Below are 15,470 nucleotides of genomic sequence, written 5' to 3'. Positions count from 1 at the left end.
AAAAAAAAAGCGGCTTGCAGCACCCTCTCAGCCGCAGGACCCACAGAGAGGAAGGTAAGTAAGGGAGACAAAACGAAAAATAGCAATCACGCAAAGGAAAAGAGATGCCGTAAGAACGGGCAAGATCATGCACGAATCAGGACAGCAGATAATCCACATATTCTTTTATTTGTTTTCTGGAAGGAAAAAAAGAAACAACTTAATAAAGTAGCACGCCTTAGGGGTGTAAAGAGCTAAACAAGCAAAGACTGATTCACTCCTACACGCTTCCGTGGGAAAACCATTGTGATCTCATGACCCATCAGATTGCACTCACACCGCCCTATGGGCTTCACGGGCACTTTCCATATTGAAAGAGAAAGCACACGCAGCACAACAACACGACCAGTCGCTACCCCTCCTGTCGTCGCCAGTGCAAACTCCCTGGATCAGACCTCATATGTTTGACGCAGCTAAATATTGTGCCCATTCCCGGGGACGTTCTCGCGCTGATAACTGTTACCTAACAATAATTAAAAAAGAAAAAAGTGTCAAATCGCATCCTTATTTACTTCCTCCGACTAACACGTTTTATCACCAACTCACGTCCGTTCTTGCCTGGTAGCCCCTTTTAAAGCTAACGAATTATTTTTTTTTCTTTGCTACCCCCCTCCGGTTATCACTACCTTGACTTTCGTCAATCATTCATACTCCTCAGCGTCAGGCTAGAATGAGTGTGATGTTGTCGCTGATGATAGTGATGGTGGTAAAAGAGGGAGATGCGGAAATGCTCCCTGATTGTTGTCGTTGCCCCTTGCCTCCGTTGTAGGGGGGGGGGATCAGCCGCTGGTAACACCAGTATCCTCCTCGCCCACTCCCGCTTTGTACAAACAGGTAGACCAGGTATGCACAATGTTATGAGGGCAATAGCGCATGTGAAAAGTGGCAGTGCGACAAATGCCTATCCTCTCCTTGATCATCAGAACTGGAGAGGTTGTGAGGCGGCGAGCCATGGAACGCGGTCAACTACATGACTCAACAGTGTGTAGATGTGAGGAAGGATCAGCAGGCGCACGGGGAAGGCCAACGTGTATAGACTGTAGAGTGTCAGCCCGGTCGTGACCGCACCCTCCCAGAATGCTTTTGCACCCGACCTTTGATTGCCCTTCTTTAGTCTCCCCGGCCCAGCGGACGCTGAGGCATACGGCTTTGATGTCATGTTGTTCAGTCTTTCGACGGATGAGGTCACACAAACGGCGTCACCGTCACCATTTGTACCGGCTCGGCCATTGGCATAATTACCCTTCGATAGCGAGAGCGATGTAGATGCGCTCAGTGAGGCCACCCCCTCCTCCTCCTGTCGTAACTTTTCCAGCATAACGTAGACCTGTGGAGCCCGCTGTGCAATTTTAGGTTGGGCTGCAGTAGCCCTATCCAAATATTCTTTGGCCAATTTATACGACTTCACACAGCCGTGCTCACCCTTGAGATGTGCGCAGCCCTTCACAAAGTTTGCAGATCCACATCCTCGATCAATAGCACGTTGTAACCACTCTTGGTACATATCAGTGTTTCTTAGCCTTTCAATCTGCTTGGCGGAAAGCATTGTGGATGAGGTACAACCACGCAAATACAGTTGAGCAATTGCAAGCATCGCACTGACGCAGCCAGCCTTTGCAGCGCGCTGATAGAAGTACAGCGCTGCGGGAAACATAGGAAGGAAGTGACGGGCACCTACGTCAAATTGTTCGGCAACCTTCAGGTTCGCAGTGCTGCTGATGTTATCGTCCTGCAGGGCACGTCTCAGAAGAATGAACGCACCACGAGGTGAGTTGAGCTGAGAGTAAATGCTGTGGAGGATTATAGTACTCTGGTCATGGTTGTGATGAAGAGCCGCAAGACGAAGGAAATGAAGAGCCGGTTGTATCTCCTGCTGCTCAAAATGCTGCAGGCCCCTTGTCATGAGCTCGTGGGCAGTCATTGCGCGCTCCTCATCAGAAGCATACTCCTCCCTTTCTTCCTCCGACAGCTCACCCACATTAACGCGCGACTTACGTATGTCGAGCTGGGTAATTTCAATAAAGCCAGAAAGGCTGGATGGCAAGCGGCGTTTCTCACAAATTTCAAAGTGTAACCTTAGCATCTCCTCCAGAATCGTCTTCTGCTTCAGAGCCTGTTGTTTGGCTTCTCCATCGGCGCCATCCTCTAGAGTCTTCATAACTTCGTCGAGTTTCTTCTGTATTTCCTCAATCTCTGTCCTACAGTTTTCCAGCTCCGCGTTGATGAATTCCCTGTCGTTATTTTCTTCAGTGGCGGCACCCTCTCCCACAACCTCTTCGGCGGCCTCCTCCAAAAGGCGTTCGAGGTCGTCCTCCCCACCCACAGCAGCCGTGCCTGCCTCACCGCCGTTACCATCCACCTTGTCGACGGCGGCAGCTCCAGCCCCTTTGCGTTCCAAAGAAGGGTCGGGTGGAAGTGGCGGGTGGTGCTCACGGAAAAGATTGTCAAGTTCCGCTGTTGAACGGAGCAACTTATCATCAGCACGCATTGGGAGGTCAAGCAAACAGGGCCACACGGCGCAGCTCCGTTTCACCATGTCCATGATTAGAAGGGAGCCCTCATTCTCCACGCGCCACTCGACCTCTTCCGCCACTGGTTCGTAGAGGCGCCACTGTAAGATGATCGTGTCGCGGTGTGACACCCGCAGAACAGCGAGATCTTTCACTTCTACAGTGAGTTCCTTCGCACGCCCCGACTGTGGGAGGACAATTGGCACGCATATCTCCAGAGCTGTATCGCCCTCGTCACCCTGGGACCAGTTAACTGCGGCAGCAGTGGCGTCACTAGACATGTCTGTGTGTGTTGTTTTCTCTTGTGATGTCGTCAGAAAGGGGGGGAAAGAGGCATAGTACGAACCAATGCAAACGGCAGCGTAAAGCAGATGGAAACATAAAATCGTTGAAGGGTAGAACAGGCGAAGCTCTGCTTCAACAAGCGGGGGGAAATAGACCCACTCCATGTCCATAGTGCGTTAACGGTAAAGAAAACGGGTGATAGCAAGGTGGAAAAAACAAATGACCGAAGGAGGGGATAAGTCGACTCCTCATTGGCCACGAAGTCGCTTCCGGGCGCTACGTTGCCATTTGTCAAGCTGATCCTCCGCAAGCGAGCGGTCCACTAACGAAGCGCAGCACCCCTCAACCGGACTCTTACCGTAGTGGCATGCCTCAGATTGGCTAACCTCATCACAGGGTGATCGGAGCCGGCACCCCGCTTCCTCCAAAAATCCCTCCCGATGAGTGCAAATCCATAGAGCTGCGCACTCCTTAAGCGAGTAGGTCCGTGCTGGAATCCAGCTAAGCGAAGCTACGCCGGGAGACTTCGTGCCACCCAGCACCAACGTGCCATCCTTTACAGTAAACACCTGGGGCTGAGACCCATGCATGGCTGCGAAATAGTAGACACCTAGAGGGGAGTTGGGGGTATCTCCACCCATCGACGGTCCAGAGGAACAGAATGTGCGGCTAGTCACATGCACGCCCGATGTCGTCGACCGTGGCATTTCACCACTGCTGGGTCGGTTGGACGAACTCATATCAGAATGATCCACGCGTATTTGCCGTGCGTCGTCGAGTGAATTTTTCCCCTCTGATGTTAGTCGCTCCCGCTCGCACAGCAACCGGGTGGCTGAGACAGTGCAGCCCGTTTGGGAAGCACCACATGCCCCACGAGGGGGGCGCAAAGCACGCTCAAGTAATGGGAATGACAACAAACGCCAATCACCACGGGTTACATCGTACCTCCAGACACTAGATTCGTGACGACCTTCTGCCTCACCTCCAACAATAACTACGGTGCAGTTACCCGGAAGCAAAGCGCTGCTATGGAATGCTCGGGGAGGTATGGAGAAACAAGAAGGTGCGTACACCTCCCGCCATACCTTCGTTGTGCAGTTTAAAACCATGAGGTCATTCAAGTAAGTGCGGCGGGTGCCGATGCCACCAAACACATATATTTCCTTTTCATTAACAAGGGTAGCGGAGTGTCCAAAGCGTGAAGGTGGTTCCTCGCCTAGCGTCTCAAGCAAAGAAACCGAAACACTCCAGTTGAAAGTGTCAACATGCAGCAACCACAGCCCAAATAAAGGTAACGGGTCCCAACCGTTAAGACTACCGCCCATATACGCGTAGGAGGTAATAATTGGATCACGATGGGCAACTGGCCATGGTGTTAAAGTGGCAAATAATCGCGGTGTGGAGGTGAGTCCCGTCATTCCAGGCAGGGGAGCATGCAGTGTGTATTGTTTAGGTTCTTCACATACCTCAGTCAAGGGCCGCTGTCTCTTTTCGCGGATCCCATCGGCCCCCGGGGAGCCCAGGTTACCTTTAAGGACTGTTGCGCATAACCATGGTTCGCACAGCACAGAATCACGTGCAATAACATCGTGGAAAGACTTCGGAACCTGGTCAACAAAGGCACCACCAATGACTAACGATAAATACAACTCACAATCGCTGCGGCAACGGGAAGAAAGCGCTTCAACCCAAGGAGGGGCTTGGATGCCAACCGTGCAGTGCCCAAAACGCGCTGGCGGTGAGGAGGAGGAACTGGTACCCATGTACAACTCGTGAAAAATGGGATTGCCTCCACACACCGAAAAAATAACTTCCGCCAGTGAAGCATCCGTGGCCACGGAAGTCACCGCTTCACCCGATTCCTTGCCGCCCGTGCATCCCTTGATACGAACCACCTCCGATGCATTCGTAACGCGTCCGGTTGCTGTTAACGCACCGCCATGCACGAAGAAGTAAACCTCCTCCCCCGCACTAGTGTCACCGCAAATCGTCCTTAGTGGCACAACATCAGCACCACACCTACCCAAAATTTCATTGCAGACAGATATATTAATCGGAAACGGACTTGTAGGGAGTTGCTGTAGTAACGCATCCTCCTCCTCTTCCGCTATTGGGGCGCTTGCGATTGAAGCCTCCTCGCTGTCACGCATAGGATAGTAGTAGATTGGTCGGTCGTTGCCGTCGTACCCCTCTTGCTCCTCCTCGCTATCACACGGGTCGTCACGTTGGCAGTAGAAGCGACGCCGTGCGTCCCCAGACGGGAAACCGTCGTATCCGAATTGGTACCATGCCTGCATACTATTTTGCTCGTTGGAGGCAGGAAAACAACGGCAACTAAGTGGACAAACATAAACGGTGAAAAGAAAAAAAAAGAGGTGAAGGCAAGTCTCCCATTTTACATAAATAGTACAATGACTCACTATCCACCAACGGCACCACAGCGGGCACTACAGCTCATGCGTATACGTCTTCCTTTTCTTCTGTGTGCGTGCAACACAGGTGGAGTACCGCCGCTCCGACATATCCTCCCACAGAAGCCGGTTCGGCCAAATTGATTGGAAACTCCTATCCGGCCAATCTAGGTCGTTTCCTCGTTGATGGTTTTCGCACCCTCCCTTCGGAATTAAGTGGAGTTAGCTTGTCAAGTATTTTCAGCAACAAGCGACTAGCAGCAGCACCCTTTATCTCCTCCTCCGTCTTCACGGAAATGCGTGAAGAGTCCAGACAAAGCTCTCTTCTCAGGGCGTTGCATATCTTTTCTTCGGAAGGGCGTCGAGCAGCAACTCTGGGGTCCGTGCCCCTCGTGTAGCCACCACAATCTAACGACGGCCCATCCCAGACAGCGTGATAGACCAGCACACGCATATCAATGTGGGAAAATATGTGCTGAACATGCCCGACCTCCACTACATTTTTGTGTCCAGCAGCAAGTTTCTTGCGCAACTCATCGGTAACGTCTCTGCTCCCTTTTATGTCAGTACCACCATCAGGTGAAGAAACATACGTCCTGGAGGGGAATTCCAACATACCGCCCAAGAGCCCTTCTTCTGGACGCCGTACAACAATGAAGCGCCGCTTCAACGCACTGTCACCCGCCGTTTTCTCTCGAAATTCATGAACTAAGCAAAAAACATGCTCTTTCTTCTTTTTGAGTGTTTTCGCTCTCAGTGGAATGACGCCCTCAATGGAAGGTATCTCACCGCTCTGCATTGCGGCGTATGCCCCACAATAACGGTGAAGCGGGCACTCCTCACAAAGCGGCCTGCCGGACGGTTTGCATACCCTCGCTCCAATCTCCATTAAGCCTTGGTTGAAGTCCCCGGGGCGGTCACAAGGACCCTCCCCCATAATTTCCTGCCCCCAGTGGAATACTTCTTTGATACTCTTGGCGGACTTGGGGTCAAAATTTCTCTCGCAGCGCAACCGACTCAAAACACGCACAACATTACCGTCCACTGAAATAATTCTTTCACGAAAGCAAATGGAAGCAATAGCCGCCGAAGTGTAGAGGCCAATACCAGGGATTGCACGTAGCTGAGCCGCAGTAGTTGGCAATGAGCCCCCAAAGTGCTTCATGACATGTTCTGCGCCTTTTTTCAAGTACAGCGCGCGGCGGTAATAGCCCATGCCCGACCAAACCGCCATGACAGACGCCTCTGTGGCTCGAGCCAAAGTGGCAATATCCGGAAAGACCGCTATCCATCGCTTGAAGTAGGGAATGACAGTGTCCATCTGCGTTTGCTGCGACATCACCTCTGAGACCCACACATGATAGGGATCAGTCAGAGGAGTAACAACGGGTACCACCGGATGACACGCATCTGTGTCGGAAAATGTCTGTCGCCACGGTAGGTCGCGGCGCTGATTGGTATGAAACCACTCAATTGTTGCTTGCCGTATGTCGGCACAATTATTTTTCATCGCTGGCATGGACTCCCCGACGGGCAGCGCAACCTTTAATAACAGTTCGTATGAACTTTTCAAGAAAACCACCAGATAGCACACAGCTGGCCTGCCATAACCGTTTCTCGTCACGATCACGCGCGATTGAGCACTAGGGAGGGGTGTGTTCAGTGAAAATTGAAGGGGAAAGTTCATGAGGGATATTTGTGGTCAATGACAGAGCGAGGCCGCGCGGGGGGAAGTGAAACAAGACTGGGGCACATGTGACTTCACCTCCAAACAAGAGTTAACTGCGAACGCCAAAATTACGCAGTTGCCACACCATCGAGAGAAACTGACCTCTCGATCCATCGGGAGTGAACACCCATGTCTCGCCCCGCGGGCTAACATGAAGGTTATCCTTGCCAACCAACGGAGCCCACCCCACGTCTCTCCCGGAGCACCGACCCAACAGCAAAAATCGCGGGCATTCCCAAAGCATTACGGAAAGTTGTACAGAAAGAGAGCAACACACACACACAAACACACAACTACAGCTGGTTTCCCTCACTGCACAGCAACGGCCATCATTCCGCACAAGGCCTTGCATGTGAATTAAATTTTTTTTTATTTGGGAAAACAGTGTCTACCATCAGCCATGTGCAAGTAATTGAACAGCTTTTCCTCGTTTCCGTGCCGCCATCTAAACCTTATAGGCCATCCCCAAAAGAGTCACAAGAAAAAAAAAAGGGGGGGTGTCAAATAGAACCGTTAAAATTTCAGGATGTAACACTTATCAAACCAAAGGAACGAAGATGAGTTCCTCGCAAGAGAATTTGCAGCCAATGAATTATTCTATATACAATATTTACGAATAACGACATGTACAGAACAAATCGAAGCCACAGAAGGGGGAAGACCACTTGGGAAGAAGTCGCAAGAGTCGCCACCCCTCCGGTTCTGGCCAACATATACATTTTCACGTTTTCCTTTTCCTCTTAGCACCCTTTTTTTAAAAGTTTGCTTCATTTCATTCTTGTTTCCTTAATCACACGACGACAAACGGGGCTTTAAGGGTAGGGTAAGTTTCAAGAGCAGTCTTAACTGAAAGGTGAAGCACTGAAACCGAGACAAATGCACGTCCTACACTCCTCACAACTCTAGGTCTATGAAGAAACGAAACACACACTAAACGGGAGCGAAGGGAAAGGGGAACAAAAATCATCAGTGATGCCACCCTTTGGTCCATTGGGCATCAAAGGGTAGTGAAGGCACTGACGTAGAATGTGCGGAACAATAACAGGTCCTCATGACGACTTGAAAAGAAGCACACCCATCTGCCCCATGTAGAAATATATGTAGTGTTTCGTTTCGTGGGTAACATAGCTGGCAAAGTTACGTCCAACGAAGCAGTTCCACGTTGGTCCGTACTTTTTATCAAACTCCTTCTTGATATGAGAGGCTACGTCCTTCTCGGTGTAGTACTTCGTAAAACCGTCTTGCGCACAGTTAACGGCATAATTCTCCATATGTTTCGGCATCTCTATGAGCTTAATGGTTGCTGAGGGGAGCTGCGTCATTGTGTGCCTAGTCCTGCGAGCTTGGCAGTACAACTCGGGGTGTCCTTCCAGTACTTTGTGAAGACTTATTCCCTCCTCTTGCTTTGCGTTGACGCTTTGCCTCCCAATGCCGGTGTAGGGCAACGAATCGTTTACAGGACTTACAACGTGTAAAAATAGGAGGGAAAAGTAAGTATACAGGAAAGGAGGGTAAAGATAAGCAGTTTTCTTGAAAGATCATCGCTCCCCCTTGCTGAGAGGCCACAAAAAAATGAACATGGACTGAAGGCAAAAGAATGTGCCCGTAGACGCACACCAGTTAACAAGCACAATTACGGGCCTTGTTGCTTCGCTTCTCCACGACAATACTTTGAAAAACATATCCACAACTCCTTCTCCTTACAAACATTAGAATGTTGACACCACGCACATGAGGTTTCCTTCATCACTCTCCCCCACGTCGATTGGCCCCTAACAATCCCACCAACCGCATACACGAACACGGTCAAACACAACCAACATCGGAGGCCTGGTACATACAGAGAAGTAAAGGTTGCATACACAAAATTCGACGACACCCACAACCAATGGAAGGCCGTTTGCGCAATTCCACTTCCCCAGCGACCCAACGCGGATGAAGTAACAGTCAAAAGGTTGTCTTCACGAATCGTACCACGTCATGAAACGGCGTTAAAAAAGAGCAGGTGCTGGCAAAGGCAAAAAAAAACAAAGATCTACCACTATTAAAAAACATTTCCCTTGCCTTGCTTCTCCCTATGCATCTCAAAGGCAGCAAGCCCCCGGCTGGATTCCAAGTAACGCCCCTTTTCAAAATGGGGTGCACAACAGCACGAATACACACAGAGACGGCAGTTACGTATGCAGGCGCACCCGTGTACTAGCGATCTTACTTCGAAGTTAGGGTTAATGCGACAGCGGCGAAGGGGCTTAATTCCTCCGGTGAGGAAAATGATGAAAAGCAGTAGTGCAGTCAAAAACTCGTTCTCATCCCTTTCCCCGCTCTCCTTTCAAAGGTAACTCGGCGCGGCACAATTGCTTCCATTCACGCAATCAGTTTAGATCAGACTCACTCTTTTCTTACGATATGTGAAACACAGTAGAGACGAAATTGTCGACGAGTAGAAACGAAAAACACAGAAGGGGTCTTCTCTCTTCCTGCTAGACCCTGATCCGCTCAAACGTATTCACAACTCCCACCTCTCTGTCAAAAGTCCTAGCTCTCTGCCGAACAGTAACAACATCAAGCTGAAGCTCTAACAATGCGCAAAAGTAAAATTTTTATGTAACGTACGAAAACGTGTCTGTACCGTCTTCATTTCTTCGGACGAATTCACGGCTGATGAGAAACTCCAAGGCTACTTTCATCTGTTGGATCGATGGCTTTAAGTGCGCCGGTGACTCATTCTCGACTCTTTCGAACAACTGCGAAAAAGAAGCAGTCCCTTCACTTTTAAACGCACGAATAAGCGTGGCCTGTGTGGACAATGCTACCATCTGCTCTGTGGTGGTATTAACATCGTAGCGTTCTGGTGAGAAATCAGAAGAACCTGCTCCATCCACTTTGGTCTCTCGATCGAGCTTCGTTTCATGCAAAACTATCTTTCTGTTCCTGATGTCGGGCGTGCGTCCGATGGAAACACGGCAGCCTGGAAGAACTTCCCGCAAGTGGCTTTTCAACGTCACACCTCCCTCCTCGTGAATATCGAGTATACCGTGCTTCGCAAAATCATTTATAGCACTTAAACAGCTGTTAGAGTTATCATTTCCTACACTTTGTATCAGCTCCTGAAGCTCCCATTCGGCACAGCAGTTGAATAACTCAGCAACCGGTAGGTGCCGGACGCCCACACAGATGTCCAAGCCTTGCACTGGAGAAGCATCAGAAAGGTTAAACCTCAATACACCCTGTGATAACCTGTTGACGTAGCTGATGTGGCGTCTCGGACACACATCCTGAAAAAACTTCCCGAATTCCAACAACTTCATCTGCAAGTAACCAGGAATAGCCATCTCGGGTTCAGGTAAGAAATTTGGCCAGAAATAGCTATTCAGGACAGTTGGGTGGAAGTTCAAATCCGTCAGTCCCGCCTTCTCTCGAAACTGTTCTGACAGCCTCTCACTGACTTCCCCCACGTCATTCAACATCGTTGCGCACTTGTTCATAAAATCTCTCGTGCATTCTCCCGTCTGTGTTATTTCCTGTATAAGCAACCGCTCGTTTTCAACAACATACTCAGTAGACAGGAGCCGTGAGCAGAGGTACATAGGGTATGTTTCCACAAACAGGTTCTTTGTGGGAAGAACGCGAAATAATATAACAATGTTATTCATATTTCCTTCGTCTTCTTCGCAGCGGACCCCCAATTTTCTGGAAATCAGTTCGTTGTGAGCAAATCGCGCCACCTCACGTCCCAACATGTTTTGGGGGTCAAGATAGGAACAAGCTGTTAAGACATTATGAAGCCCATCAATGAGCTCCTTCTCAAAATCCCCCTTATCCCCGAAGGCCTTCATTGGTAACTGAAAATCCCTGTACACTGAAATAACTTTTTCAAGGGCAACTTGGTAAACGCCAGTATTCGAGTTCTTAGCCCTTTCGCACGCCTCATTGATTTCACGACGCCCCTTTTCAATGACACACTTTTTAAATTCATCCCTCAAATGTCTCAGTCCAACTTGACTTTGTGAAAGCAACGAGTATAACTGGCGCAGCTGAGTCACCCTATTTTTAACTATTTCACTGGAAATGAACTCATCCAAGAATGAAAGTTCGTCATTGATGAGCACCTCAGCTATTCGTTGGACCACCGGCTGTATCGAGCTCTGCGCCAGCAAGCGAATGGCGCGCTCCGTCTCATCCCTGAAAATGGTGAGGGCTTCTTCAATATAGTGCTCAACATCACCCAGTTTCATCTCTTCAGTCTTAAGCTTACAGAAATCGGTTAATTGTCGGAGGTAGCGCTCTTCCACAAGGGTAACATACCAGTTACTCCTTGCGTCACTTACCACACCCAAAGCATGGCCCACTTCCCGAAGAATTTGAGCCCTTTCCATGTTTGGATGGTGATGTCGATCCATGGCAACAAGCTCAAAAATCTGGTTGGTAAGGGCCTCTTGAAAATTAGTGTTCATTAACATTTCGCTCCACTTGTTGAGGGCAATTACCTCAGTGGACTGCATGAGACCAGGTGGTACGCCATATTTCTGCCATGGTCCGTGGAGATAAGAAAATACGAATTTCAGCATATTGACGGAAGTAATGAACCTCTTCCATTCGACAATGTAGTCCTCCAGAAGACGTGGGGGTGGCTGTTCCGCAGCATCCCTGAAGCGCATTCCAACTACGGTATCCAGTCTCTTGCGTATCATATCGCAGATACGGCTATAAACCACCAAAGACTGCGTAACCTCAGCAGCAGTAACAATATCTCCCTCCACTGAGGGTCTAGCGAGTGGTGGGCACCCAGCACAAGGGGAAGAAACTAACCGGCAGACGATTGTGTACGCACGCACAAGCTGTTGCAGCGCCTCTCCACCTTTGAAATCAGGGAAGTCATACCAACTTAGTATAATACTACAAACGTAGTCAACGCTTTCCCAAAGGGGAGTAAACTGAAACGATGATGCACCCAAAGATCCTGAGTAAGCCCTCGCAACTTCAGCAGAGCTGACATCGTCATGGTTGGTCTGCTCCATCCGTTTACCAGCGCCTCTCCTCCCACGCGCAATATACACGTGTATTACTACGTAGATAACCTTGAGCCTTCACTGAAGCGTGGTACAAACAGATACAGATCATAATGGTGATTATTTTTTTCTTTACTTAAGCAGCAATGGTAAAGCGTAAGAAACTTGATACGAAGAGTACGACTCCATTCCGTACCAAGAAACACTTGTGCGAGTAAAATAATAAAAGTACTAAGACCATAACGATATCCCCCCTTGCTGACGCCAGCGCGCGCAAACAGCAACTGTATTTCAGCTGATAACGCCACCACCCACATCACCCAGATGGTGGCGAAAAACGGAAACCCTCCCCTATCATTCTCACATAACCCCCGTTAAACGTAGCCGGAGGACCGAACCCTGAGACAACAACACACATGTTTAGTGGTGCCAAATGTCAAACCACAAAGGCGCCGCGCTGCCTACAAGTAGGGGTATCAAGATGAAATGTTTGACAAGTGCGGTCTCAAGAAAGATAAAAAGGGTCGACACCGACGAGTGCTTCACAGCCTGTGGGCCTCGTCAGCCGCCGCAGCTGAAGCGACAGTTGCGAAAACCAATACTATAACCATATGTTTTTGTTTGCTTCAGTCGATATAACCACCCACGGAACCAGTAACATCACCACTTGGTGTGGGTGGCATCTTCTCACCTGCATGGCTAATTACTTCCTTCGACTTGCCGCACACAGTGCTGTTCCGTTAGGCAACCCATGGAGAACGGTGCAAACACGAGAGCGCACAGCTCAGTAAAAGATTAAGTAGTCCCTGAGCGTGTTAACACAGCAACTACCGCAGTGCCTTGGCAGTAATCACAACAATTTCTGACCACGTAACGCCGCCGCCGAAAACTAAGGGAACTTTAGCGAAACGGAGCCGGTTCACCAGAAGACCCCTCCTTCAGCAACACAGGGGACACTTAACGATTGCCGACTCTTCTGTTAAGCATAGGCACTCGGCACCAGCATAATGCCAAGCCCCACGAGCCGTAGCGGTTCAGCAAAAAAAAAAACGGCTGGATACACCCGCCAAAAGCGCGACAAATCCTCTCACTAGGGGAGGGGGTAGCCACGTGCCTATTGGCGCCCCTTATCCTGAAGATATGTTTGACTTGAAAACAACGAGCCCACTCTAGTAAGCACCAGAACAACGCCCCGGAAATTACCCACTCTGTCACGGATCCACTCAAGGTAGTGCGACAACAGATTCCGATGACGAGGATGTGCCGACGAAAATACAACTGGTGAGGAATTTTACGTGATGCACCTGAAGCCAATTTCGGCTACCTACCACAACAAATTCCCGTTAAATCACACTAGTCGTCGACCAGTGCAAAGAAACCGCTGTTGATAGCACGAAAAGAAGTGAGTCAGAACCGCGGTATAAATAGCAGGCATCACATAACAGCTTCTGCTTAACCCAGAGCTACCTTCTTGAAAGGGGGGCTTGTACTACGACATGTAAGTTGGCCAGGTTGTAACTGTGACTCCTCCAACCAGGGAAGTAATTGAGTGCCATCCAGAAAAAAAGGGGTCTCACAGTTCTTTAAGATCTGAACGTAAGGTTTCAAATCCTTTTGCATTTCCTTTTAGCACAATCACACACTAGTTTATTTGGCGGAACAGCAAGCATGTTACGCCTTGGGCATTCACATTGTTTTTAGCAGTTGAAATTCACTGCAAATCATGTGGCTGGAGGCAAGACAACTCCGAAACATACTCGCTTTCGGAACAACAAGGAGAGCGGTACACTAACCATGTTTTTAAGAAAGCGCGTTTTCATCAGTCCCAGCACGAGGTCTCCCTGCCCTCCCCACTTTGCTGTAGAAAAGATCCTCAGCTGGCTGGAAATTAGTGCTGCTCAAAAAAAAAAAGTTTGCACAGAACACCACACACCAGCAGCGGGGTTCGTCAACACGTGCCAAAAAGTTTTTCGCAGGAACCGGTAACCGACGGCACCAGGAAGGTGCAAGTCACTCAATACACCCTGGACCCCAGCAGGAGTGCAAGTGCTGTGTCAACTCTGATGTGATCGTGCAAACCAATAGCAACCTTTAAAATTGTAACAGAGACCCACACCTCTGGTGCACCGCTACCACGATTCACTGCTCATGACCCAACCGAGCCGGAAGTTCAACAGCTATGACCGTCGAAAAAGACTTCGTTCCTTGAATCTATGGATTAGATCCGCGCACACGTTGCTGAGAGAACTGCGCGGACCCAGCAGAAAGGTGGAACGGGGCACTGCACAATAATAAGAAAGATGAGCTGCTCCCTCAAACATACTGCTTATTAATGGCAGGGTTCCCCCCAAGTACGAGTGAAATCAGTGCTAACAGCAACCTCTACCGCAAAGCAGAAGCCTTGTCGAACCTCCATCCCGCATACAAAAGCAACTTCTTAGAACAAAGAACATCAATTTCCCCCCCCCCTTGCTACCCAGAAACGGGCACTCCAACTGTCTTGAGTTCCAGCTCCCTCCTATCATCTGAAGTGCAATCTAGTAGTTTGTAAACTGATTTCATTAAACACCCACCCGAGACATGAAAAGGGAGCAACTTAAGAATATGCTTACAAGAGGCGTACAGCCGCGGCCGAGTAAGTAGAAGCCGGTAAGCGGTCCCTTGGTATCCTTTTCACTCGCAACATCTCAAAATGTGAAAACAGGAGCACGATCCAGTACTACCCAAACACAATTGATTCAGACTGCAAACAATTCTTCCCCTATGATATAAGATGTTTGCTGGCGCGGCACTGGCGTTGAGGCGTTAGTAGAGAAAAACACAGTGGGAAATGGTAATTCTGATCCTTTTGGTGGTCATGGTCATAACATGCTCAAGTAGAAAACGCGAAACAAAATGGTCGCAAAAAATATGTAATAACAGATATCACACCGACTGGGCCATGGGAAACTCAACCACACCGAGTTGGGCGGTGAAGTGAATGGAAAAAATAACTTAGACACACTTTCAGGCAGTTCACATTTACCGCTGTTTCCAGGCAAAGAATGCAAAAAAAAAAAGAATGTGTACAGCATTCATACACTGAGCGCATTCCCTGGAAATTAAGTTGTATGTAATATACATATGAAAATATCTTTCCATGGCGCCGGCAATAGCTTGGATACAGCGTTATGGTGCAAAGACACTTTTCTTTCCTCAAAAAAAAAAGGAACTACCACAAATAATCACGTAAACTTGTAGATTGCACTAACCAAACACCGCAGCAGTCAAAAAAGCGCAGGTTACTCTACGGGAAAGACGTGCCTATCTCCGCTAGCACCCGCCTCATGGTAGATGGCATGAGTGAGTGATTGGTACAAACCTACGTTAGTTCGTAGGTGCCTCTTATCCACAAGCACCTCCACTGTAAAAATGAAGAGACCCCAACCGCTGACAAATAACAAGGTAACAGTAGGGTAGCAGCAGCCATAACCCGAGTAAAACAGAG

At 49.1% G+C, this 15,470-nt stretch overlaps 5 protein-coding genes across 5 annotated transcripts; all 5 read right to left on the bottom strand.

Annotated features, from left to right (window-relative positions):
* Nucleotides 1–958: 958 nt before the first annotated feature.
* TEOVI_000321900 (Mitochondrial import receptor subunit ATOM69) lies at nucleotides 959–2,830 on the bottom strand (the record flags this gene model as incomplete). Its single annotated transcript, XM_067226165.1, has 1 exon — nucleotides 959–2,830. The coding sequence occupies one exon, from the start codon at nucleotides 2,828–2,830 to the stop codon at nucleotides 959–961; it is 1,872 nt and encodes a 623-aa protein (XP_067082266.1).
* Nucleotides 2,831–3,082: 252 nt separating this feature from the next.
* Nucleotides 3,083–5,131, bottom strand: TEOVI_000321800 (Galactose oxidase, central domain containing protein, putative; the record flags this gene model as incomplete). Its single annotated transcript, XM_067226164.1, has 1 exon — nucleotides 3,083–5,131. The coding sequence occupies one exon, from the start codon at nucleotides 5,129–5,131 to the stop codon at nucleotides 3,083–3,085; it is 2,049 nt and encodes a 682-aa protein (XP_067082265.1).
* A 268-nt stretch (nucleotides 5,132–5,399) lies between these two features.
* Nucleotides 5,400–6,932, bottom strand: TEOVI_000321700 (A/G-specific adenine glycosylase, putative; the record flags this gene model as incomplete). The annotated part of the gene is made up of 1 exon (XM_067226163.1): nucleotides 5,400–6,932. One exon carries the CDS (start codon nucleotides 6,930–6,932, stop codon nucleotides 5,400–5,402), a length of 1,533 nt encoding a protein of 510 aa, XP_067082264.1.
* A 1,091-nt stretch (nucleotides 6,933–8,023) lies between these two features.
* Nucleotides 8,024–8,296, bottom strand: TEOVI_000321600 (Dynein light chain type 1, putative; the record flags this gene model as incomplete). The annotated part of the gene is made up of 1 exon (XM_067226162.1): nucleotides 8,024–8,296. The coding sequence occupies one exon, from the start codon at nucleotides 8,294–8,296 to the stop codon at nucleotides 8,024–8,026; it is 273 nt and encodes a 90-aa protein (XP_067082263.1).
* A 1,278-nt stretch (nucleotides 8,297–9,574) lies between these two features.
* On the bottom strand, nucleotides 9,575–11,992 carry TEOVI_000321500 (cullin 1, putative; the record flags this gene model as incomplete). Its single annotated transcript, XM_067226161.1, has 1 exon — nucleotides 9,575–11,992. The coding sequence occupies one exon, from the start codon at nucleotides 11,990–11,992 to the stop codon at nucleotides 9,575–9,577; it is 2,418 nt and encodes an 805-aa protein (XP_067082262.1).
* Between the last annotated feature and the right edge of the window lie 3,478 nt (nucleotides 11,993–15,470).

Source organism: Trypanosoma equiperdum (genome assembly GCF_001457755.1).
Source record: "Trypanosoma equiperdum strain OVI genome assembly, contig: ctg_691, whole genome shotgun sequence".
In the NCBI taxonomy this organism is placed as follows: Eukaryota; Euglenozoa; class Kinetoplastea; order Trypanosomatida; family Trypanosomatidae; genus Trypanosoma; species Trypanosoma equiperdum.
This window is presented reverse-complemented; position numbering and strand designations above follow the sequence as displayed.